The sequence below is a fragment of the Theropithecus gelada genome, chromosome X (assembly GCF_003255815.1).
Source record: "Theropithecus gelada isolate Dixy chromosome X, Tgel_1.0, whole genome shotgun sequence".
In the NCBI taxonomy this organism is placed as follows: Eukaryota; Metazoa; Chordata; class Mammalia; order Primates; family Cercopithecidae; genus Theropithecus; species Theropithecus gelada.
In genome coordinates, this window is record NC_037689.1 from 10,642,640 (window position 1) to 10,668,250 (window position 25,611).

A 25,611-nucleotide genomic window follows, 5' to 3' on the forward strand; every position below is an offset into this window, starting at 1 on the left:
CAGGAGGATCATTTGAGCCTAGGAGTTTGAGACCAGCTGGGGCAACATAGTGAGACCCCATCTCTAAAAAGAAATAAATTAGCTTGGTGTGGTGCACATGCCTATAGTCCCAGCTACTCAGGAGGCTGATGCCGGAGGATTGCTTGAGCCTGGGAGATCAAGGCTGCAGTGAGCCATGTTAATGCCACTGTACTCCAGCCTGAGAGACAGAGCAAGACCCTGTCTCAAAACACAAGTTTGTTTAGTTTTTTCCTGAACAAATTCTGTAGTCTCTATTCCTTGTCCTCTGTGGCCACTGAAGTTGCTTGGTTAGCTTAGCGGCCACTAATGATTGAATAGAGATTTCTTTATGCCTGGAACCAGTATGTCTCCCAGTCTTTGCCAAGGGGATCTGTGTGTGTGTTGGGACATACCTTCTGCACTCAGCCTGGCAGTTTACAATGTTGCCTTATCTTTCTCTTCCTGCTTGCTCAGAGCCTCGAGAGGTCTGTCAGAGGTGAGAGCTTAAAGCCTACTTAGGTCTTCTGTGGGCATTTGCCTAGCTGCAGCCCAGGGCATATGTGTGTGGCCTTCTAGATTCCGAGGCATATGTTGGAGTTATTCAAGCCCCAATAGATATCCCATTTTCCAGCCTTTCTTTCTTTTCTTTTCTTTTTTTTTTTGAGATGGAGTCTCGCTCTGTCACCAGGCTGGAGTGCAGTGACGCGATCTCGGCTCACTGCAACCTCAGCCTCCAAGGTTCAAGCAATTCTCCTGCCTCAGCCTCCTGAGTAGCTAGGATTACAGGTGCACACCACCATGCCTAGCTAATTTTTGTATTTTTAGTAGAGACTGGGTGTCTAGTAGAGACCATGTTGGCCAGGATGGTCTCGATCTCTTGACCTCGTGATCCACCTGCCTCAGCCTCCCAAAGTGCTGGGATTACAGGCATGAGCCACTGCGCCTGGCCTCCAACCTTTCCTTTTAAGCTTGTTGGTTGATGTATTGTTTTCCCCAACTGCTATTCACTACCCCAGGTTGTAGTGTCAGTTTGAGTGAAGTCAAATGAAGACAAGCCTTTCAAGTGGGTTCTTCCAGGGAACCACCAGATAAGTCAAAACAAACAACTGTAATTCTTTGTGAAAGGTCCATTCTTTTCTCTCCGGTACTGGTACCTGTACTGGGAATGCAGATCATTATCTTCAGGGCTACCACCAAGCTGGGAGCGGGAGATGGGGCGAGGGTAAGTTAAAATACCACAAAGCTTACAGTTCTTACAGAGATTCAGCTGGTTTTTCTCCCTTCCTTCCTTCCTCCCTCCCTCCCTCCTTCCTTTTTCTTTCTTTTTCTTTTTTTCTTTGATAGTCTTGCTCTGCTACCCAGGCTGGAGTGCAGTGGTGCCATCTCAGCTCACTGCAACCTCCACTTCCCGGGTTCAAGCAATTCTCGTGTCAGCCTCCTGAGTAGTGGAGATTACGGACGCGTGCCACCACGCCTAGCTAATTTTTGTATTTTTAGTAGAGACGGGGTTTCACCATGTTGGCCAGGCTGGTCTCGAACTCCTGACCTCAGGTGATCCGCCTGCCTCGGCCTCCTGAAGTGCTGGATTACAGGCGTGAACCACTCAGCTGGTTTTTCTTGATTAAACATTCCTCTGCTTGTTACAAGCTTTCGGTTAGTTTTCACAGTTCTGAAAAAGTTGATTCTGACAGTTTTTGCCAGTTTTTTCACTGATTTTTATAGAGGCATAGATTTTTGGAGTTCTCTATTCCACCATTTACTTTGTGTTAGCAACATTAAACATTTTAAACATCATTACTTGACTTTAAAAGGTTTAAATTTGATTGATAACTTTAGTTTTCATTTTCACACGTCCTTTGATTACTTTAATCTCCTTCTCTTTCAATGTTTGTGTTATTGTGGCCTAGAACTTTATTTTTGTTACTTTTTCTTTCTCCACATGGTCTAATGCGGCCTAGTATTTTAGCACCACTTCAAATTTATGATCCTCAAATGCTCCCAATCAGTATTTTTCCAAATGACATCATCTTAATGAACACTGGATTATAATTAAACTACATTAAAGCAACATGCGTTTTAGTAAATAATTCCTTAAATAATAAAGTCATAGGTCTGGGTAAGCTCACATAAGGAGCATTGGTGCTTTTTACCAAAGCTGGAAAATTCTCAGCCATTATCCCTTTGAACATTGTTCTCCATAATTTCTATTCTCCCTTTCTATAATTTGTGTTCAATATATGTGAGCTCTTTTCATTCTATCCTCCATATCTTTATATTTTCCATTTCTTTTTTGTTTTTGTTTTTGACACGGAGTTTCACTCTCGTCCAGGCTGGAGTGCAATGGTGCAATCTCGGCTCACTGCAACGGCCACTTCCCGGGTGCAAGCGATTCTCGTGCCTCAGCCTCCTGAGTAGCTGGGATTACAGGCATGCATCACCATGGCTGGCTAAGTTTTGTGTTTTTAGTAGAGATGGGGTTTCACCATGTTGGTCAGGCTGGTCTGGAACGCCTGACCTCAGGAGATCCACCCGCCTCGGCCTCCCAAAGTGCTGGGATTACAGGCTTGAGCCACCACGCCCGGCCTATTTTCTGTTTCTTTATCTCTAATTGTCTGTTTTCCTCAGAGCTATATTTTAGTTCACTAATTATTTCTTCATTTGTGTCTCATCTGCAGTTTAATACGTTTATTAATTATTTAAATCACCATTTTCACTTCTAGAAGTTGTATTTGGTTATTGTGCAGGTATTCACATAAGCCTGTTGTTTCTCATCCTGATCTTTCATTAAGAAATGTATTTTTAGCTTGGGCAACATAGTAAGACCCCATCTCTAAAAAAAAAAAAATAGCTGGGTATGGTGGCATGTGCCTGTAGTCCTAGCTACTTGGGAGGCTGAGGCAGGAGGATTGCTTGATCCCAGGAGTTCGAGGCTGCAATGAGCTATAATTGCCCCACTGCACTCCAGCCTGGATGACAAGGTCTCAAAAAAGATTATATGTTTTACCCTTTTTCCTTGGGAATAATATAGATTTATGGGAAATTGCAAAAATAGTACAGAGATGTCCCATATACCCTTTACTCAGTTTCCTCTATACTATAGTAGTGTAAAAATACTATAGTACAATATCAAAACCAGGAAATTGACATTGGTAAAATAGTGTGTATAGTCCTATGCCTTTTTATCCCATGCGTAGACTCCTGTAACCAACACCATAATCAAGACACAGAACATGGCTGCACTTTGTAGATGTCGCATGTCCCGGGTGGTCCTCAGGCACTGTCAGATTTTGGACTCTCTGAAGATCGTCCCTGGATCTTGGGTTAAAAATCTGTATTCTAGTCTGAACCATGGGAAGAAAAAAATAGTCGATCTGTGGTTTTTCTACTTGAAGGACACAATGTTTTCCAAACTAGCACCTTTGCAGAGGTTTGCTGAACTTAGTGGTGGAGCTCATTCTTCAGTGGCTTCTGCTATATCTGTTGCAACTAAAAAAACAATCCAGACTGTGCGCAGTGGCTCACGCCTGTAATCCCAGCAATTTGGGAGGCCAAGGCGGGCAGATCACCTGAGGTTGGGAGTTCGAGACCAGCCTGGCCAACATGGAGAAACCCCCATCTCTACTAAAAGTACAAAATTAGCCCAGTACCGTGGTGCATGCCTGTAATCCCAGCTACTTGGGAGGCTGAGGCAGGAGAATTGCTTGAAACCGGGAGGCAGAGGTTGCAGTGAGCCGAGATTGCGCCATTGCACTACAGCCTGGGCAACAAGAGCGAAACTCCGTCTCCAAACAAACAAACAAAAAAACCCCAAAGAAAACAGTCCAAGGACCTCCAACTTCTGATTACATTTTTGAAAGGGAATCTAAGTGTGGTGCACACAATTACCCTCCTTTACCTGTAGCCCTGGAGAGAGGAAAATGTATTTACTTATGGGATATAGAAGGCAGAAAATATTTTGACTTCCTGAGTTCTTACAGTGCTGTCAACCAAGGGCATTGTCACCCCAAGATTGTGAATGCGCTAAGAGTTAAGGGAACAAATTGACCTTAACCTCTAGAGCGTTCTATAATAATGTACTTGGTGAATATGAGGAGTATATTACTAAACTTTTCAACTACCACAAAGTTCTTCCTATGAATACAGGAATGGAAGCTGGAGAGACTGCCTGTAAACTAGCTCATAGGCGGGACTATACAGTGAAGGACATTCAGAAACACAAAGCAAAGGTTGTTTTAGCAGCTGGAAACTTTTGGGGTAGGACATTGTCTGCTATCTCCAGTTCCACAGACCCGACCAGTTACGATGGTTTTGGACCATTTATGCCGGGATTTGACGTCATTCCCTGCAATGATCTGCCTGCACTGGAGCGTGCTTTTCAGAATCCCAAAGTGGCTGTGTTCATGGTAGAACCAATTCAGGGTGAAGCGGGTGTGTTGCAGATCCAGGTTACCTAATGGGAGTGCGAGAGTTCTGCACCAGGCACCAGATCTATATATTGCTGATGAAATACAGTCAGGATTGGCCAGAACTGGTAGATGGCTGGCTGTTGATCATGAAGATGTCAGACCTGACATAGTCCTCCTTGGAAGGGCCCTTTCTGGGGGCTGATACTCTGTGTCGGTGGTGCTGTGGGACGATGACATAATGCTGACCATTAAGCTAGGGGAATATGGGTCCACATACGGTGGCAGTCCACTAGGCTGCCGAGTGGGCATTGCAGTCCTTGAGGTTTTAGAAGAAAACCTTGCTGAAAATGCAGAAAAAATGGGTATTATCTTGATAAATGAACCCATGAAGCTACCTTCTAATGTTGTAACTGCCGTAAGAGGAAAATAATTATTTTATTTATTTATTTATTTGAGTCAGAGGTTCACTCTGGTTGCCCAGGATAGAGTGTAATGGCGTGATATCGGCTCACTATAACCTCTGCCTCATGGGTTCAAATGATTCTCCTGCCTCAGCCTCCTGAGTAGCTGGGATTACAGGCACGCGCCACTATGCCTGACTAATTTTTGTATTTTTGGTAGAGATGGGATTTTGCCATGTTGATCAAGCTGGTCTCAAACTCCTGACCTCAGGTGATCCACCTGCCTCTGCTTCCCAAAGTGTTGGGATTACAGGCGTGAGTCACTGTGCCCGGCGAGGAAAAGAATTATTAAACGCTATTGTTATTAAAGAAACCAAAGATTGTGATGCTTGGAAGGTGTGTCTACAACTTCAAGATTATGGACTTCTGGCCAAGCCAACCCATGGTGACATCATCAAATTTCACCTCTGCTGGGGTCAAGGAGGATGAGATTTGAGAGTCCAGTGAAATCATTAACAAGGCCATCTTGTCGTTCTGAGGGTAGCAGCTGTTTTCAGTGGTCCCTGGGAGCTGGCTGGAGAGAGGTGATCTTGTAAAAGCTCTGCTCTTAATGCGGGCACATTCCACTCCCATGTGTCTTCAAAACCGTTTTTTGGAATATATATTTTTTTCCCGTTGATACATAATAGAAGAACTTTTATGAACCTGCTGTTTGCTTTGTAATGTAAGAGAATGTAATGGCATCTATATTCAGTAAAAGTGTTTTGATGTGCATGTGTACTTTCTAAGGTGAAACGCATCTATGTATACAGACAGCCTTTAAATCACATCCTTCAGTGTACTTTATATATGTTTTCATAATTTCCTTGCTGGTATAAATGTTTTGTATTTGAAAAAGTTATCTCTAGTGTATTACATAAAAGGCTTTACCTTATAAAGTCAAATCATTGTTATCACTGAATTTTAGGAAGAATGAATGGTTAAGCATACATAAACTACTAATATTAAGTAAACGTCATGTTGGCCAACATCAGGATGTATTCTATGGATGTCATGATTTTCAGTTAAGAATTAGTGTTTAAAATTCCTAAATTGTTTGAGTGCTTGATTATAATTTGTAAAAAAAAGTTTAACATTTCTTTGAATTTAAAATAAAGCTTATATTAAAAAAAAAAAAAAAAAAAGGATACAGTACATGGCTGGGTGCAGTGGTTCATGCCTGTAGTTCCAGCACTTTGGGAGGCCAAGGTGGGCAGATCACTTGAGATCAGGAGTTTGAGACCAGCCTGGCCAACATGGAGAAATCCCCTCTCTACTAAAAATGCAAAAATTAGCCGGGCATGGTGGCACGCACTTGTAATCCCAGCTACATGGGAGGCTGAGACAAGAGAATCGCTTGAACCCGAGAGGCAGAGGTTGCAGTGAGCAGAGATCGTGCCACTGCACTCCAGCCTGGGAGACAGAGCAAAACTCTGTCTCAAAAAAGTTACAAACCATTTTCATCACCACAATGTTATCCCTTGTGCTACTCATTTTTAGTAATACCCACTCTCCTCCCATCCACCATCCCTAATCCCTGGCAACCACTAATCTGTTTTTCATTTCTAAAATTTTGTCTTTTCTACAATGCTGTACAAATGAAATCTTACAGTATGTAACGTTTTAGGGGCTTATTTCACTCAGCATAATTCCATGGCGATTCATCCAAAATATTGATATTTGTTTATCAATAGTTCGTTGTTGTTGTTGTTGTTGTTGAGACGGAGTCTCACTCGGTTGCCCAGGCTGGAGTGCAGTGTCTAAGCTCACTGCAACTCTTTGCCTCCTGGGTAGATAACATTTTAGGGGCTTATTTCACTCAGCATAATCTCTGGAGATTCATCCAAGACATTAATATTTGTGTATCAAGGCCGGGCATGGCGACTCATGCCTGTAATCCCAGCACTTTGGGAGGCTGAGGTGGGCAGATCACAAGATCAAGAGATTGAGACCATCCTGGCTAACATGGTGAAACCCCGTCTCTACTAAAAACTACAAAAAATTAGCCAGGCATGGTGGCGGGGACCTGTAGTCCCAGCTACTCAGGAGGCTGAGGCAGGAGAATGGCGTGAACCCAGGAGGCAGAGCTTGCAGTGAGCCGAGATCGCGCCACTGCACTCCAGCCTGGGCAACACAGCGAGACTCCGTCTCAAAAAAAAAAAAAAAAAAATTTGTGTATCAATAGTTCATTCTTATTAGTGAGTAGTAATTCATGGTATGGATGTACCACAGTTTGACCATTCCCTTATTGTTGGACATATTGATTATTTTGAGCTTCTGGCTATTACAAGTAAAGCTGCTATGAACAATTACGTATAAGTTTCTGGATGGGCATAAATTTTAATTTCTCTGAAGTGTCATTGTTGAATTGTGTGCTCATTGCATGTTCAGTTTTATAAGAAACTACTAAACAGTTTTCCAAAGTGGCTGTAAGATTTTACCTTCCCAGCAGCATTTTACAAGATGTCCAATTTCTCTGCATCTTTGTCACCATTTCGTGTTGTCACTATGTTTTTAATTTTAGCTGTTGTAATAAGTGTGTAGTGATACCTCATCATGGTCTTAATTTGCATCTAGTGATGCAAATTAGTGTTGAACATCTTTTCATGTGCTTATTTGCTTATTTCCTCTTCAGTGAAATGTATGTTCATATATTTTGATCATTTTCCAATTGGATTATTTGTTTTTTACCTTTGAGTTTTTGTTTGCTTGTTTGTTTTTGAGAGAGCCTCTTGCTCTGTTACCCAGGCTGGAGTGCAGTGGCATGATCTTGGCTCACTCCAATCTCCGCCTCCCAGGTTCAAGCGATTCTCATGCCTCAGCCTCCCACGTAGCTGGGATTACAGGCACGAACCATCATGCCTAATTTTTGTATTTTTAGTAGAGATGGGTTTTTGCCATGTTGCTCAGGCTGGTCTCAAACTCCTGCCCTCAAGAAATCTGCCCTCCATCCACCTCGACCTTTCAAAGTGCTGGGATTACAAGCGTGAGCCATGGCCTACCATTGAGTTTTGAGAGTACTATACATATTCATTATACATTCTGGATGTATATGTGATTTGCAAACATATTCTCCCATTCCATACCGTTTTTTTTTCATCCTTTTAACAGGGTTTCTTGCAGAGCAAAAGTTTTAAATTGGATGAAATCTAATTTATTTTTTTCCTTATGGATTATGCTTTTCGAGCTGTTTACTATGCCCTAGATCTCAGACGTTTCTCCTATGTTTTCTTGTAAAAGTTTTAGTTTTAGTTTTATATTTTAGATTTAAATCTATGATCCACTTGAGTTTTTTTTTGTATAAAGGTATGAAGATTAGGTCATTTTAAAAATTGGCCTATGGCTCTGCAACTTCTCTAGCACCATTTGTTAAGCAGACAATCCTTCCTTCTCTTTGTCTCTTTGTAAAAAATCAGTGTGGAGCTATTTCTAGGTTCTCTATTTTGTTCCAGTGATCTATGTGTCTATTCTCCCAATACTACACAGTCTTGATTCCTGTAGCTATATAAGAAATATTGAAATATGGTAGAGACATTCCTCCCACCTTATTCTTCTTTTTCAAAAAGTGTCTTAGCTACATATATATTTTTTTGAGATGGAGTCTCACTTGTGTTGCCCAAGCTGGAGTGCAGTGGGGTAATCTCGCCTCACTGCAACCTCTGCCTCCCAGGTTCAAGCGATTCTCCTGCCTCAGCCTCCTGAGTAGCTGGAGTTTCAGTCGTGAGCCACCACACCCGGCTAATTTTTATATTTTTAGTTGAGACATGGTTTCTCCATGTTGGCCAGATTGGTCTTGAGCTCCTGACCTCAAGTGATCTGCCTGTCTCGGCCTCCCAAAGTGCTGGGATTATAGGTGTGAGTCTTAATGGTCTCCATTCGCACACAATGATTTAAAAATAGACTCCCCTCTGCCCTTCCCTTCCCCACAACTGTTTCCCCTCTGCACTGTGCAGTGGTACCTGTGAGAAAGAACTGACCCATTCCCAAACCATCGTCCCCACCCCAGCACCCAGGCCCTTGGTTGGTGAGACCCTTGATGGCCAGTCTCATGCTTCTGTCCAGGGGACTTTCCAACCGTTGCTCCCCTGCATGGAGACTAAGTGGACTCTTCTATTCCCTTCCATCACAGGGTCTACAGTGCACGCATCTTCTTCATTCCTCCACGTTCCCCAGATGATGATTTCATCTATGTCTCCTCCCACATACTTCTAAATAGACCGTCCCAGCCCTTGAACCCCAAAATCATGCAGAGAGCAAAGGCCAAGATGCCCAACCACCTGCTGCAGAATCCTGCTTCAGGAATGAAGTGTATAGTCTCTATCAAAATAAAAACTGGAGGCCAGGCACAGTGGTTCATGCCTGTAATCCCAGCTCTTTAGGAGGCCAAGGCGGGAGGATCTCTTGAGCCTAGGAGTTCAAGATCAGCCTGGGTAACATAGCGAGACTCTCTTGACAAAACCTAAAAAAGTTAGTGGGGTGTGGTGGTGGGTGCCTGTAGTCACAGCTACTTCGGAGGCTGAGGAGGGAGGATCGCTTGAGCCCAGCAGTTCAAGGCTGCACTGAGCTATGATCATGCCACTGCACTCCAGCCTGGATAGAGCAAGACCCCGTCTCTAGAAGAAAAAAGCAAACACCCAACAACTGGAAACATCCTCCTCTAGAATGGTGGTCAGCAACATCTGCCTGCCTTCTTCCCTGATGTCTCTCCAGCACCTAGAACAGCGCTCAGCACGAGGACGCACTCATTAGGGTTTTGTTGAATAAATGACTCCTTTGATGCAGCAATTCCACTTCTAAGAATCTCTCCTAAAGAAATATTCACACACGTGCACAGAGCTGTGTGTACAACAGTGAGAGGAGCAAACAACTGGGGAACGTTTGCAAATGTTTATTAACTGTCAGTGACTGATACATGGGAATCAGATAAGGGGAATGCATGCTGAACAGGAAACAGTGAGCGGGGCTTGACCAGGGCGCATGGCACTGGAGAAAAGCAGATGGGAGATGCTTCTACTGGTACTTAGTGTGTGTGTGTGCGCGAGTGTAGTGTGTGTGTAAATGCAGAGGAAAAAATCGGAAATTAAACACTCAGACCTGACCTCAGTAGTCACATCTGGGGAGAAAGGAGGGTAGTGCTGTTCTATGGAGAGAATACCTGACAATACTTGTTTTCTGAGGTAGGTGCATGGATACCCGAACCGAAATATGCATTAAGTATGTCTTACTCATCAATGAAAACACTAGTATCTAACAGAATGGCATACTGCAAGAAAATACAACGGAAATGCTAACATTGAACTCTTGGCACACAAAGAAAAATGATGCTCAACTTTTCACTGTTGTGAACACTTGCTTTGACTTGCTATACACCTGATGACGAGGGGTCCACAGCCATGCCCATGTTCGTGAAAGGTCACCACGTTCTGCTTCTCATTGTGGGCATGTGTCATATCCCTGAGGCTGAGGCAAGAAGAGAGAAGGAAAGTAAGTGGCAGTGAGTTCCCACTGCCCAATAACTCAGTCTCAACTCCTCCTGACCTGCAGACCCTGCACACTCCGATTCTGCCCTACCTCAGGACCCACACAGGCCTTCCACGGTTCCTTGAAGTGAACCATCTGCCCATGCCACAGTGACTTCCTCTCCTGGATTATCAATTCCTAGGCTAGAGGAAGGTGTGGCCCGCGTATCAGGGCTGACCTGGGGTTTGGGAACCCACAACATCCTGGGTAGGGAGCATCCCTGGATGTACAGGCCAGGGAGTAAAGAGAGAATGCGAAATCGGCCGGATGCGGTGGATTATGCCTGTAATCCCAGCACTTTGGGAAGCCGAGGTGGGCAGATCACGAGGTCAGGAGACAGAGACCACCCTGGCTAATATGGGGAAACCACGTCTCTACTAAAAATACAAAAAAATTTAGCCGGACATGGTGGCAGGCGCTGTCGTCCTAGCTATTGGGGAGGCTGAGGCAGAATAGCGTGAACCCGGGAGGTGGAGCTTGCAGTGAGCGGAGATCATGCCTGAGCGACAAAGTGAGACTCTGTCTCAAAAAAAAAAAAAAAAAAAAAAGAAATACGAAAGAGCATGGGAAATTTATTCATTCAGCCTCAATGCTGTACCCTAGAAAATTATGAGAAGGGAATGATTTGGGGAACAAGTGACAAGATAGGATACCGGTACCGTAACAGAATAGCACATCTGCAGGGATGTGGGGGATGAGCCGAAGGTTCACTTACGGAGTTACTCGTCGTCTTCCTCAGGGTCGCTGATCTCTTCATAAATCACCGGATGCTTTCTCTCACGCAGTCTGTGGGTCCAGGCATGTTTCCCCTCTTTGGGTCCTATGATGGAGAAGAGTTGGAAGATGAGGGTTGGGTAGGTTGAAGAGTGTTAGGCTCTGTTTTCTCAAAAACAGGAGATGCCTCCCCGCTCCCAAGTGCCCAATGGGCCTTCTTTATCCAGTTTTTCACATTCTCTGGCTAGAGAGGCTGAGACCTTAGACCCACACCAATACAGGTCAAATGCCAATTAAAGTTTTAGCTTCTGGCTCCATTCGTTGTCAGGTTTAAATTCCCAACCTCTTTACTTACAGGAACGTTCATGGATACCTCCTTTCATTCAGCACGTATTTGTTAAGGGCACACAGGCATACCTTGTTTTATGGCACCTCATTTTTATAATGCTTCGCAGATACTGCAATTTTTTTTTGAAATTCTCACCAATTTTATACTTTTTCATTATTATTATGTCTGTTATGGTGATCTGTCATCAGTGAGCATTAATGTTATTACTGCAATTGTTTTTGTTGTTCTTTAGTCTTTTAAAATAATTTTGGGCCGGGCGCGGTGGCTCAAGCCTGTAATCCCAGCACTTTGGGAGGCCGAGACGGGCGGATCACGAGGTCAGGAGATCGAGACCATCCTGGCTAACATGGTGAAACCCCGTCTCTACTAAAAATACAAAAAACTAGCCGGGCGAGGTGGCGGGCGCCTGTGGTCCCAGCTACTCCGGAGGCTGAGGCAGGAGAATGGCGTAAACCCGGGAGGCGGAGCTTGCAGTGAGCTGAGATCCGGCCACTGCACTCCAGCCCGGGCTACAGAGCAAGACTCCGTCTCAAAAAAAAAAAAAAAAAAAATAATAATTTTGTTTTTTATTTTTGTGGGTACACAGTAGGTGTATATACTTATGGGGTACATGAGATGCTTTGATACAGGCATGCCATGCGTAATAATCACATCATGGCAAATAGGGTCTCCATGCCCTCAAACATTTATCCTTGTGTTGCAAACAATCCGTTTACACTCTTTTAAAGATTTTTTAAATGTACAATTAAGTTATTATTGACTATAATCACCCTCTTGTGTGTAATTGTTTTGGGGGTACCAGGAACTGCACCCATAGACAATGACAAACTTAATCGGCCAATGTTGTGTGTGGTCTGACTGCTCCACCGATGAGCTGTTCCCCGTCTCTCCTCCTTTTCTTGGGCCTCCCTATTTTCTGAGACACAGCAACACTGAAATGAGGATTATTAACGACCCTACAATGGCTGCCAAATGTTCCAATGAAAGGAAGAGTCGCATGTCTCTCACTTTAAATCAGAAGCTAGAAATGGCTAAGCTTAGTGAGGAAGGCATGCTGAAAGCCAAGATAGGCTGAAAGCTCTGCCTCTTGTAGCAAACAGCCAAGCTGTGAATGCAAAGGAAAAGTTCTTGAAGGAAATTATAGTATATAATGCAAAGGAAACGTTCTTGAAGGAAATAATAGTGTATACTGCAAAGGAAAAGTTCTTGAAGGAAATACTAATACTAATACTCCAGTGAACAGAAGAATAAGAAAGCAAAACAGCCTTACTGTTGAAATAGAGGAAGTTTGAGTGGTCAGGATAGAACATGAAACCAGTTACAACATTCCCTTAAACCAAAGTCTAATTCAGAGCAAGACCAGAACTCTCTTCAAGTCCATGAAAGCTGAGAGAGGTGAAGAAGCTGCAGGAGAAACGTGTGAAGCTAGCAGAGGATGGTTCATGAGGTTTAAGGAAAGAAGCCGTCTCCATAACATAAAAGTGCAAGGAGAAGCAGCAAACCCTGATGGAGAAGCTGCAGCAACTTATCCAGAAGATCTAGCTAAGATCACTGATGGAGATGGCTCCACTAAACAACAGATTTTCAATGTAGATAAACTAGCCTTCTATTGGAAGGAGATGCCATCTAGGACTTTCATAGCTAGAGTGGATTGACTCCAACTGTGAAAGTTCTACTGTGGGCAAAATGCTATCCAATAGCATCACATACTACAGAGAAATCCTTCAAGAAAGGGAGAGCTAACTGATGTGGCAAATTTCATTGTGTTATTTTAAGAAACTGCCACAGCCACTCCACCCTTCAGCAACCACCACTTTGATCAGCCAGCAGCCATCAACACCGAGGCAAGACCCTCCACCAGCAAAAAGAATGTGACTCACTGAAGGCTCAGAAGATTGTTAGCATTTTTTAATCAATGAATTATTTTAAAATTAAGGTATGTACATTTTTAGACATAATGCTATTGCACAATTAGTAGACTGCAGTATAGTGTAAATGTAATGTTTTTATGCACTGCGAAACCAAAAAAGCAATGTGTGTGACTCACTTTATTGCAGTGGTCTGGAACCGAACCTGCAATATCTCTGAAGTACACCTGTACTGGGTATCAGGCATTGAGCTGAGTAAGATATGATCCCAGGTTATCACAGATAGAATTGCTTGAGCACCTTTTATGTCATCAGGCCTTCTAGATTAAATTTAATGCCTCCTAACAATTTATGAACTATGATTCTGTATTTCCATCTTATGGACTAGGAATCTGGAGCTGGAGCTGAGAAATTTGGAAGAGTTGCTCCAAGTCTCGTTTTTTTTTTTTGTTTTGTTTTGTTTTTTTTTTTTTAATTACACTTTAAATTCTAGGGTACATGTGCACAACGTGCAAGTTTGTTACATATATATACACGTGCCATGTTGGTGTGCTGCACCCATTAACTCGTCTTTTACATTAGGTGTATCTCCTAATGCTATCCTTCCCCCAGCCCCCCATCCCATGACAGGCACCAGTGTGTGATGTTCCCCACCCTGTGCCCAAGTGTTCTCATTGTTCAATTCCCACCTATGAGTGAGAACATGTGGTGTTTGGTTTTCTGTCCTTGTGATAGTTTGCTCAGAATGATGGTTTCCAGCTTCATCCATGTCCCTACAAGGGACATGAACTTATCCTTTTTATGGCTGCATAGTATTCCATGGTGTACATGTGCCACATTTTCTTAATCCAGTCTGTCATTGATGGACATTTGGGTTGGTTCCAAGTCTTTGCTATTGTGAATAGTGCTGCAATAAACATACGTGTGCATGGTCTTTATAGTAGCATGATTTATAATCCTTTGGGTATATACTCAGTGATGGGATGGCTGGGTCAAATGGCATTTCTAGTTCTAGATCCTTGAGGAATCTCCATACTGTCTTCCACAATGGTTGAACTAGTTTACAGTCCCACCAACGGTGTAAAAGTGTTCCTATTTCTCCACATCCTCTCCAGCACCTGTTGTTTCCTGACTTTTTAATGATTGCCATTCTAACTGGTGTGAGATGGTATCTCATTGTGGTTTTGATTTGCATTTCTCTGATGGCCAGTGATGATGAGCATTTTTTCATGTGTCTGTTGGCTGCATAAATGTCTTCTTTTGAGAAGTGTCTGTTCATATCCTTTTTCCACTTTTTGATGGGGTTGATTTTCTCTTGTAAATTTGTTTACGTTCTTTGTAGATTCTGGATATGAGCCCTTTGTCAGATGGGTAGATTGCAAAATTTTTCTCCCATTCTGTAGGTTGCCTGTTCACTCTGATGGCAGTTTCTTTTGCTGTGCAGAAGCTCTTTAGTTTAATTAGATCCCATTTATCTATTTTGGCTTTTGTTGCCACTGCTTTTGTTGTTTTAGTCATGAAATCCTTCCCCATGCCTATGTCCTGAATGGTATTGCCTAGGTTTTCTTCTAGGATTTTTATGGTTTTAGGTCTAACATTTAAGTATTTAATCTATCTTGAATTAATTTTTGTATAAGGTGTAAGGAAGGGATCCAGTTTCAGCTTTCTACGTATGACTAGCCAGTTTTCCCAGAACCATTTATTAAATAGGGAATCCTTTCCCCTTTTCTTGTTTTTGCCAGGTTTGTCAAAGATCAGATGGTTGTAGATGTGTGGTATTATTTCTGAGGGCTCTGTTCTGTCCCATTGGTCTATATCTCTGTTTTGGTATGAGTACCATACTGTTTTGTTTACTGTAGTCTTGTAGTATAGTTTGAAGTCAGGTAGCGTGATGTCTTCAGCTTTGTTCTTTTTGCTTGGGATTGTCTTGGCAATGTGAGCTCTTTTTTGGTTCCATGTGAACTTTAAAGTATTTTTTTCCAATTCTGTGAAGAAAGTCATTGGTAGCTTGATGGGGATGGCATTGAATCTACAAATTACCTTGGGCAGTATGGCTATTTTCATGATACTGATTCTTCCTATCCATGGGCATGGAATGTTCTTCCATTTGTTTGTGTCCTCTTTTATTTCGTTGAGCAGTATTTTGTAGTTCTCCTTGAAGAGGTCCTTCACATCCCTTGTTAGTTGGATTCCTAGGTATTTTATTACCTTAGTAGCAATTGTGAATGAGAGTTCATTCATGATTTGGCTCTCTGTTTTTCTGTTATTGGTGTATAGGAATGGTTGTGATATTTGCACATTGATTTTGTATCCTGAGACTTTGCTAAAGTTGCTTACCAGCTTAAGGAGATTTTGGGCTGAGACGATGGGATTTTCTAAATACACAATCATGTCATCTGCAAACAGGGACAATTTGACTTCCTCTTTTCCTAATTGAATGCCCTTTATTTCTTTCTCTTGCCTGATTGCCCTGGCCAGAACTTCTAACACTATGTTGAATAGGAGTGGTTAGAGAGGGCATCTGTGTCTTGTGCCAGTTTTCAAAGGGAATGCTTCCAGTTTTTGCCCATTCAGTATGATATTGGCTGTGGGTTTGTCATAAATAGCTCTTATTATTTTGAGATACATCTCATCAATACCTAGTTTATTGAGAGTTTTTAGCATGAAAGGCTGAATTTTTTTGAAAGCCTTTTCTGCATCTATTGAGATAATCAAGTGGTTTTTGTCTTTGGCTCTGTTTATATGATGGATTACATTTATTGATTTGTGTATGTTGAACTAGCCTTGCATCCCAGGGATGAAGCCAACTAGATTGTAGTGGATAAGCTTTTTGATGTGCTGCTGGATTCAGTTTGCCAGTATTTTATTGAGGATTTTTGCATCGATGTTCAACAGGGCTATTGCTCTAAAATTCTCTTTTTTTGTTGTGTCTCTGCCAGGTTTTGGTATCAGGATGATGCTGGCCTGATAAAATCAATTAGGGAGGATTCCCTCTTTTTCTATTGTTTGGAATAGTTTCAGAAGGAATGGTACCAGTTCCTCTTTGTACCTCTGGTAGAATTCGGCTGTGAATCCGTCTGGTCCTGGACTTTTTTTGGTTGCTAGGCTATTAATTATTGCCTCAATTTCAGAGCCTGTTATTGGTCTATTCAGGGGTTCAACTTCTTCCTGGTTTAGTCTTGGGAGGGTGTATGTGTCCAGGAATTTATCCATTTCTTCTAGATTTTCTAGTTTATTTGCATAGAGGTGTTTATAGTATTCGGTTTAGTCTTGGGAGGGTGTATGGTCCAGGAATTTATCCATTTCTTCTAGATTTTCTAATTTATTTGCATAGAGGTGTTTATAGTATTCTCTGATGGTAGTTTGTATTTCTGTGGGATTGGTGGTGATATCCCCTTTATCATTTTTTATTGCGTCTATTTGATTTTTCTCTCTTTTCTTCTTTATTAGTCCTGCTAGCAGTCTATCAATTTTGTTGATCTTTTCAAAAAACCAGCTCCTGGATTCATTGATTTTTTGAAGGGTTTTTTGTGTCTCCACCTCCTTCAGTTCTGCTCTGATCTTAGTTATTTCTTGCCTTCTGGTAGCTTTTGAATGTGTTTGCTCTTGCTTCTCTAGTTCTTTTAATTGTGATGTTAGGGTGTCGATTTTAGATCCTTCCTGCTTTCTCTTGTGGGCATTTAGTGCTATAAATTTCCCTCTACATACTGGTTTAAATGTGTCTCAGAGATTCTGGTATATTGTGTCTTTGTTCTCATTGGTTTCAAAGAACATCTTTATTTCTGCCTTCATTTCGTTATGTACCCAGTAGTCATTCAGGAGCAGGTTGTTCAGTTTCCATGTAGTTGAGCGATTTTGAGTGCATTTCTTAATCCTGAGTTCTAGTTTGATTGCGGCGTGGTCTGAGAGACAGTTTGTTATAATTTGTGTTCTTTTACATTTGCTGAGGAGTGCTTTACTTCCAACTATGTGGTCAATTTTGGAATAAGTTTGATGTGGTGCTGAGAAGAATGTATATTCTGCTGATTTGTGGTGGAGAGTTCTGTAGATGTCTATTAGGTCCCCTTGGTGCAGAGTTGAGTTCAATTCATGGATATCCTTGTTAACTTTCTGTCTCGTTGATCTGTCTAATGTTGACAGTGGGGTGTTAAAGTCTCCCATTATTATTGTGTGGGATTCTAAGTCTCTTTGTAGGTCTCTAAGGACTTGCTTTATGAATCTGGGTGCTCCTATATTGGGTCCATATATATTTAGGATAGTTAGCTCTTCTTGTTGAATTGACCCTTGTACCATTATGTAATGGCCTTCTTTGTCTCTTTTGATCTTTGTTAGTTTAAAGTCTGTTTTATCAAAGACTAGGATTGCAACCCCTGCTTTTTTTTTTGTTTTCCATTTGCTTAGTAGATCTTCCTCCATCCCTTTATTTTGAGCCTATGTGTGTCTCTGCACATGAGATAGGTCTCCTGAATACATCACACTGATGGGTCTTGACTCTTAATCCAATTTGCCAGTCTGTGTCTTTTAATTGGAGCATTTAGCCCATTTACCTTTAAGGTTAATATTGTTATGTGCGAATTTGATCCTGTCATTATGATGTTAGCAGGTTATTTTGCTCTTTGGTTGATGTAGTTTCTTTCTAGCATTGATGGTCTTTGCAATTTGGGATGTTTTTGCAGTGGCTTTCCATGTTTAGTGCTTCCTTCAGGAGCTCTTGTAAGGCAGGACTGGTGGTGAAAAAATCTCTCAGCATTTGTTTGTCTGTAAAGGATTTTATTTCTCCTTCACTTATGAAGCTTAGTTTGGCTGGATATGAAATTCTGGGTTGAAAATTCTTTTCTTTAAGAATGTTGAATATTGGCCCTCAGTCTCTTCTGGCTTGTAGAGTTTCTGCCGAGAGATCTGCTGTTAGTCTCATGGGCTTCCCTTTGTGGGTAACCCGACCTTTCTCTCTGGCTGCCCTTAACATTTTTTCCTTCATTTCAACTTTGGTGAATCTGACAATTATGTGTCTTGGAGTTGCTCTTCTCAAGGAGTATCTTTGTGGCATTCTCTGTATTTCCTGAATTTGAATGTTGGCCTGCCTTGCTAGGTTGGGGAAGTTCTCCTGGATAATATCCTGCAGAGTGTTTTCCACCTTGGTTCCATTCTCCCCATCACTTTCAGGTAGACCAATCAGACGTAGATTTGGTCTTTTCACATAGTCCTATATTTCTTGGAGGCTTTGTTTGTTTCTTTTTACTCTTTTTTTCTCTAAACTTCTCTTCTTGCTTCATTTCATTCATTTGATCTTCAATCACTGATACCCTTTCTTCCACTTGATCGAATTGGCCACTGAAGCTTGTGCATGCATCACGTAGTTCTCGTGCCATGGTTTTCAGCTCCATCAGGTCATTTAAGGTCTTCTCTATGCTGTTTATTCTAGTTAGCCATTCGTCTAACCTTTTTTCAAGATTTTTAGTTTCTTGGCAATGGGTTCAAACATCCTCCTTTAGCTTGGAGAAGTCTGTTATTACTGATCGTCTGAAGACTTCTTCTCTCAACTTGTCGAAGTCATTCTCCATCCAGCTTTATTCCATTGCTGGCGAGAAACTGTGTTCCTTTGGAGGAGAAGAGGCACTCTGATTTTTAGAATTTTCAGCTTTTCTGCTCTGGTTTCTCCCCATCTTTGTGGTTTTATCTACCTTTGGTCTTTGCTGATGGTGACATACAGATGGGGTTTTGGTGTGGTTGTCCTTTCTATTTTTCCTTCTAACAGTCAGGACCCTCAGTTGTAGGTCTGTTGGAGTTTGCTGGAGGTCCACTCCAGACCCTGTTTGCCTGGGTATCACCAGTGGAGGCTGCAGAACAGCAAATATTGCAGAACAGCAAATGTTGCTGCCCGATCCTTCCTCTGGAAGCTTCGTCTCAGAGGGGCACCCGGCTGTATGAGGTGTCAGTCAGCCCTTACTGGGAGGTGTCTCCCAGTTGGGCTACTTGGGGATCAGGGTCCCATTTGAGGAGGCAGTCTTACCATTGTCCCATCTCAAACTCTGTGCTAGGAGAACCACTACTCTCTTCAAAGCTGTCAGACAGGGACTTTTAAGTCTGCAGAAGTTTCTGCTGCCTTTTGTTCAGCTATGTCCTACCCCCAGAGGTGGAGTCTATAGAGGCAGGCAGGCCTCCTTGAGCTGGGGTGGGCTCTACCCAGTTTGAGATTCCTGGCCGCTTTGTTTACCTACTCAAGCCTCAGCAATGGCAGACGCCCCTCCCCCAGCCTCGCTGCCACCTTGCAGTTCAATCTCAGACTGCTGTGCTAGCAGTGAGTGAGGCTCCTTGGATGTGGGATCCTCTGAGCCAGGTGCAGGATATAATCTCTTGGTGTGCTGTTTGCTAAGACTGTTGGAAAAGCACAGTATTAGGGTGGGAGTGTCCAGATTTTCCAGCTACCGTCTGTCACAGCCTCCCTTGGCTAGAAAAGGGAATTCCCCAACCCCTTGAGCTTCCTAGGTGAGGCAATGCCCCACCCTGCTTCGGCTCACACTTCGTGGACTGCACCCATAGTCCAACCAGTCCCAGTGAGATGAACCTGGTACCTCAGCTGGAAATGCAGAAACGCATTGCTTACACTGGGAGCTTTAGACTGGGGCTGTTCCTACTTGGCCATCTAGGAACCTCTCCTTTGTCATGTGGTTTTTTTTATACAGATGCCAACTCCACTCTGTGTTTCTGGAAGTCAAGTCTAACATCTCATCTGGAGCTGGGTGAGCTCCTCAGCCCAGCCTGGACCCAGGCTTGTCTGTGGTCCATGCCACACACCCAGTCCACACACCCAGTCCCCACACCTGAACATAGCCAGGGAAGCCAGAGGGGTTGTTCCCGAATTGTTTCCTCTTACCAGATCTCTTGTTAATCTTCTCAGAGGTACTTGGTTTTCCCGGGGGGCACAGCTGTTTCACATCATTTTGAGGGCCAGATGCTTCTGGGACTTCTTTTGAATCATTTTCTTCCTCTGCTGGCTTCTCGGGCATGATCTTTATAATGTGAAGGTCACAGATAAACAGCATCAGTGACATTTCTATAGTGCTTTAGAGCTTACAAAGCGTCTTCACATGCATTACCTTAATTAATGTTCTCAAAAACGCTGGGAGAGTTACACAGGCCTAAATTAGGAGAAACCTGAGAAGGGGAAGGAATGGCCTAAATGAATGGGCTTTCCAGGGATAGAATGCTTATCTTCACATTCTTTTAAGACTGACATTCTTGCAAACAGCAAAAATCACCATATAATTGAGAGTTTGGTATACAGAAGATTTGGAGAATAGCATTCTAAGAATTCAAAAGGTCTACAAAAGGAAGAGCTTCTATAAAATACAAGGGATCCCATATAAGCTTGTAGACAGCTACTGAGAGAGTAAATGTGAAAACATAGAGAGGGACAAAACACTGCTGGTAAAGATGGTGTGAGGCGATGAATACAGGAAAGGGAGAGGGAAAGAAATGGTTTGCTGAAATTAATCTAGGCAGCAAAGAAAGCAGTATCAGATATGGCATACCACCCCACAGAGGCACCAACATTGAATGTGAAATTAAGTGAGGTGGTACCCATACCAATTCTGGTTGCATTGGGATGTGTCACTGACCAACAATCTTAAGCTACTTTTTTTTTTTTTTTCTTTTTGACACCGAGTCTCGCTCTGTCACCAGGCTGGAGTGCAGTGGCACGATCTTGGCTCACTGCAACATCCGACTCCCACGTTCTGGCGATTATCCTGCCTCAGCTTCCAGAATAGCTGGGACTACAAGCAGTCACTACCACGTCCCGCTAAGTTTTGTATTTTTAGTAGAGATGAGGTTTCACCATGTTGGGCAGGATGGTCTTGATCTCTTCACCTCGTGATCCATCCGCCTTGTCCTCCCAAAGTGTTGGGATTACAGTAGTGAGCCACCGCACCCAGCCCTTAAGCTACTTTTATTCAGCTTCCTCACTTACGAAATAGTGAACAATACATGTAAAACAGGCTAAGGGAAAGCCCTCTCTGAGCTTGTAAACACTGTTTAAATGTAGTAATAATAACAATTAATACCTTTCATGATGCTTCTTTGAATTCAGTCTCCACAATGGCAACCCAACTCCCAGATCCCTTTACCCTCTAAACCAGACGTTGAACCAGCACTTGTAGGGTCATTCATTCAGGGGCCTACAAGGATCCCCTGGGCTGGGACCGAGGCTTCGCAGATGCCCCAGGGGCAGACAAAGACCTCAAGGAGCTCACAGTAGGGAGGGGCCAATAGTCAAAGCGATTCCTAAGCCATTCGAGTGGCCCCAGTAACAGAGCAGAGATCAGCTGGTCCTTCCTGTTGCGAGAGTGGGTGTCTCAATGGAAGCACCAGCAGGCTTTATGGGGTAAAGCCCTAGTGAGCAACATCTGAACTTCATAAACAAATGCAAACGTGAATGAGCTTTAAATGGCTTGGAGCTCTGGATTAGACTACCACTGCCACTGTGCCTCAGAAACATTCTTTAACATCTCTGTACTCCGATAGCCTCATTTTATTATTATGTTGCTGATAACTAGGATCTATAACATGAACTATGATTCTTTACTTCCATTTCATGGACCAGCAATCTGGAGCTGAGAGGACTTAGAAGATTTGCGCCAAGTCACATGGCTTTTATATGGATGAAAACTGAAGTGTGTGACTCGTTATTATTTGGAGATAATAATAGAAACATCATAGAGGTCTTCTTAAGGATTAAATAAATGAATCCATGTGAACTGCTTAAAATAGTATCTGGTATCACTACGAAAACAAAAGAAGTATTAAGAATCACAACTCTTAGTATCATCAAGCCATCGATGCTACATCAGTTGTTGTGATAGACATGGGGGGAAGGAGGCAGTGAGGGCATTTTTGATATTCTCCCGCTCTTACCAGTGTTCGCATCCGTGGAGGGACAAAGGTTCTCTGGTCCTTTAGATTTGAGAGATACTCACCTTTGGGAAGATTCCCTGGAGCCTGCCGGAAGTCATCTGAGGACGTTCAACTGAAAGAGAATACATCAGCATTTTTCTTTGTTGGTAAAGATTTCCAAACTCTAGAGAGACTTCTGTCGCATGAGGGCATTCTGCAGCAGAGGGTTTTCCGTCCACTCACTATTGAGGAGTTATTTGAGATTTGCTTCTGAATTATGTTCAGTAATGGTTGGTGCATTTATCTGTGGCATCAATTCAGAATTTTCCATCTCATGGTTTATCAAATGGGGCTTAAACCCCATCACAGTCTCATCTTATTTCATTACATATCTTTTACCTTTTCCCAAATAATTAAATTGAATGGTTAGGAATCTGAACCGTATCCACTCAAGATGCGCAACAACTAAAAATCACTGTACACTTCAAATGGGTGAATCTTATGGTATGTCAATTAAGCTGTTAAATGTGTGATGAACCCATGGATGATTTATTCCAGTGTCTCTGAAATATTTTCAGTATAAAGACACTCCTTTAATGTAAAAAACTTGGCAGATACTCAAGCACTGAATTTTCAGATCTCTTATAGTGATTGTGGGAGATGGTAGAATCTGGCCTGTTTGTTGGGGAGTAATAGGTCTATTGGAGACAGTTTGGACTTTCTAACCTTGTCTTATAATTGTTTTGTTAGAGCAGAAGAGCAAGTAAACACATATGTCCCCTTTATATTCCTGAAATGCACAAAGATCTCTAGGCAAGAACTTGTCTTTTTTCACCCTATGTTATCTCTGCTCACTGACAAGTGGGAAAGCTCTCTGTGTGTTGGATGAGGGATCACTCTTTCAAACTCACTTCTGAGCTCATCAGGGAGAATCGGGGTTGTTTGGGAATGAGAAGACTATTTGGTTTTGATAAAATACAGAAAAACAGCGATATTTATTACATAGTGTGTTCATCACTCTCACTCCTAAGAAACTTATCCAATACCTACATACTGTTAATGAAACAAACTCTGGAAGTTTTTGGCAGATTCACAGTTTTAATAGTTTCTTTCTTTCTTTTTTTTTTTTTTTTTTTTACTTGCAACATTTTCTTAACTGTCTTTTGATTCAATAACAGTGCTTAGGAAAAGCAACATGTCTTTTAAAAAAGAAATATTTCAAACACACAGAAAATTATGGGGAATAATACTGAGTCCAGTCAGATCTCAACATTACCCCACAGCTATGTTATGTCTTATTTATTTATTCAGAATATTAGAAATACTACAAACAGGCTGGGCATGGTAGCTCACACTTATAATCCCACCACTTTGGGAGGCTGAGGCAGGTGAATCACCTGAGGTCAGGAAGTTTGAGACCAGCCTGGCCAACATGGTGAAACCCCGTCTCTACCAAAAATACAAAAATTAGCTGGGTGTGGGGGCGGGTGCCTGTAACCCAAGCTACTCAGGGGACTGAGGCAGGAGAGTCACTTGAACCCAGGAGATGAAAGTTGCAGTGAGCTGAGATTGCCTTATTGCACTCCAGCCTGGGTGACAAGAGCGAAACTCCATCTCAAAAACAAAAACAAACAAAACACACTATCAACAAGTCATGGCTGAAGTTGTCTGTGCAGCACTCACCAAACCCTGCCCTCCCTCCTCCACTTACAGCCAGTCACCTTAATTTGATGACTTTTTATTCACATTCATGTTTGTATACATTTACCATTTACTTATCCATAAAAAAATATATTCTTGTTTTGCATGTTTTAAAATTGTATATGAATGGCCTCTGTAGTTAACTTTTTGCATGCAATTTTTTTTTTTTTTCACTCAGCCCTGATGTGTATGAGGGAACAAATGCCTGAGGATCTTTCCCAGGTAGCTGAACTGAAAAGCAGTTGGGCTTCAGGAGACCCTTTCCAGCCCCTTTCCATCTACTCACCCTGATTCCCATGGTTAGGGTCATTATCAGAATCATTCCCCTGGAAGTCTGTGGCCCGTTTATTACGCATGAAAGGTGGGAGGGTGACCTTGAAACCTAGAAAGAAGCAAAATGTTTATTCCTTAAGAGACAAGCTTAGGACTGGCATAGTGGCTCATGTCTGTAGTACCAGCACTTAGGGAGGCTCAGGCTGGAGGATTGGTTGAGGCCAGGCGTTTGAGGCTGCAATGAGCTATGATTGCACTACTGCACTCTAGGCTGGGTGACAGAGTGAGACTCAGACTCAAAAAAAAAAAAAAAAAAAAAAGATAAAAGAGGGAGAGAGAGAGACAAGCCGAGAGAAAGTAGGGTGTGTGTGTGTAAAGGAGGGTATGGGGGGGCCTGGGATGCCACAGAGACACTTGGACTCATCAGAACAGACGCCTATGCGTGAGAAACGTGCAGGATCCAGGTATGAGCTCCACTGTTGCCAATCCCTGCCCTCAGCTCTGTCAGGAACACCCAGAAGAACAGAACACCCAGAAGCTGCCTTGCGATTTTTCCCTGCGTAGAAGAAAATGTGGGGTACTTCTGCAGTCTAAGAAGTAGCCTAGGTAGGAGAAGGGATGCTCATGTGTCCCCAAACTTGTCTCTACTTAGAACTTTCTATTACCTAGTTTACTCATGGCCTCATACTTTCTCTTCTTATACACATAGACGATTTTCTCTGAGACTTTCATCCTTTCCCACTCTTTCTTAGAGAAGTATTTGGCAATATCATCGAAGGCCTAGAAAAAAAAAAAAAGAAATTCTGGTGGTGACTCAGCTAGGCATGTCTGCCATTCAGCTGGAGCTGCTTCCTGTGTGCTGGATCTGGGAAGTGGGGATGATAATCCGTCCTGGTTGATGCCATGGCTAACTGAGACAACATCGGGGACCTACCCTAGCTTCTCCCCTGCCACACAGTAGGGCTTTAATGCTGCTGGCTGGCTCTCTTCCCACCTTCCAGAATGGAGTGACAGTCACCAAATGTAGTGCACGGCCACAGACTTGTCTCCAGGGATGCTAGGTGATGACAGAGCGAGGATGGGAGGCTCCCAAGGGTCCAGATCACACCGAGACCTTGCTCCTCGTCCCCAGTATCTTTGTCTTCCCCTCCTCAGAAACCTAGTCACCCCACACTGTCCCCTGGGCTACTACTCTGCCCGCTCCAGATTACTTTACCTTTTGTATCTTCTCTGGTATTTGAGCCCCAACCCTAGGTCTCCTTGCAAAGGCGTCGTCTCCACTCATGGTACCAGGAGCAGTCTGACCTGTAAGAGAAACAGTCTGAGTCTTTTCAGCTGCAGGACCTTTGGTGAAACCCTGCCAGTCTGTCACCTGGAATCAGGTGCTGTATTTCTCCATCCGGGGCTTATCTGTCCCTGAGTGAGGACTTGGGGAGAAGTCAGATGAA

The 25,611-nt window shown here is 42.8% G+C and overlaps 1 protein-coding gene and 1 pseudogene across 4 annotated transcripts; one reads left to right on the forward strand and one right to left on the reverse strand.

Annotated features, from left to right (window-relative positions):
• The first annotated feature begins 3,241 nt into the window (after positions 1 to 3,241).
• LOC112615344 lies at positions 3,242 to 5,345 on the forward strand (annotated as a pseudogene). Its single transcript, XR_003117328.1, has 3 exons — positions 3,242 to 3,506; positions 3,814 to 4,861; positions 5,151 to 5,345. The product of XR_003117328.1 is annotated as an ornithine aminotransferase, mitochondrial-like (transcript).
• Positions 5,346 to 9,719: 4,374 nt separating this feature from the next.
• On the reverse strand, positions 9,720 to 25,462 carry SSX3 (SSX family member 3). Of its 3 annotated transcripts, XM_025371923.1 has the most exons (8): positions 25,380 to 25,448; positions 25,098 to 25,220; positions 24,829 to 24,943; positions 24,177 to 24,272; positions 22,273 to 22,322; positions 20,172 to 20,307; positions 11,082 to 11,186; positions 9,720 to 10,306 (listed from the first exon to the last, which is right to left on the reverse strand). In XM_025371923.1, the coding sequence occupies exons 1-7, from the start codon at positions 25,446 to 25,448 to the stop codon at positions 11,086 to 11,088; spliced, it is 690 nt and encodes a 229-aa protein (XP_025227708.1). In that variant the 3' UTR covers positions 9,720 to 10,306; positions 11,082 to 11,085. The 3 variants fall into 3 exon arrangements, with proteins under 3 accessions (XP_025227708.1, XP_025227709.1, XP_025227710.1); XM_025371924.1 differs by lacking the exon at positions 25,098 to 25,220 and having other exon boundaries at positions 25,380 to 25,462; XM_025371925.1 differs by lacking the exons at positions 20,172 to 20,307; positions 25,098 to 25,220.
• Between the last annotated feature and the right edge of the window lie 149 nt (positions 25,463 to 25,611).

What these genes read in the sequence shown, in the direction of transcription:
- SSX3 (XM_025371923.1), bottom strand. Translation starts at nt 25,448, where the DNA reads ATGAGTGGAGACGACGCCTTTGCAAGGAGACCTAGGGTTGGGGCTCAA. An exon ending in GTGGCAGGGGAGAAGCTAGG is followed by an intron (nt 24,944 to 25,097) that starts GTAGGTCCCCGA and finishes TTTTTTTTCTAG; the next exon opens with GCCTTCGATGATATTGCCAA. An exon ending in TGAGGCCATGAGTAAACTAG is followed by an intron (nt 24,273 to 24,828) that starts GTAATAGAAAGT and finishes GCTTCTTTCTAG; the next exon opens with GTTTCAAGGTCACCCTCCCA.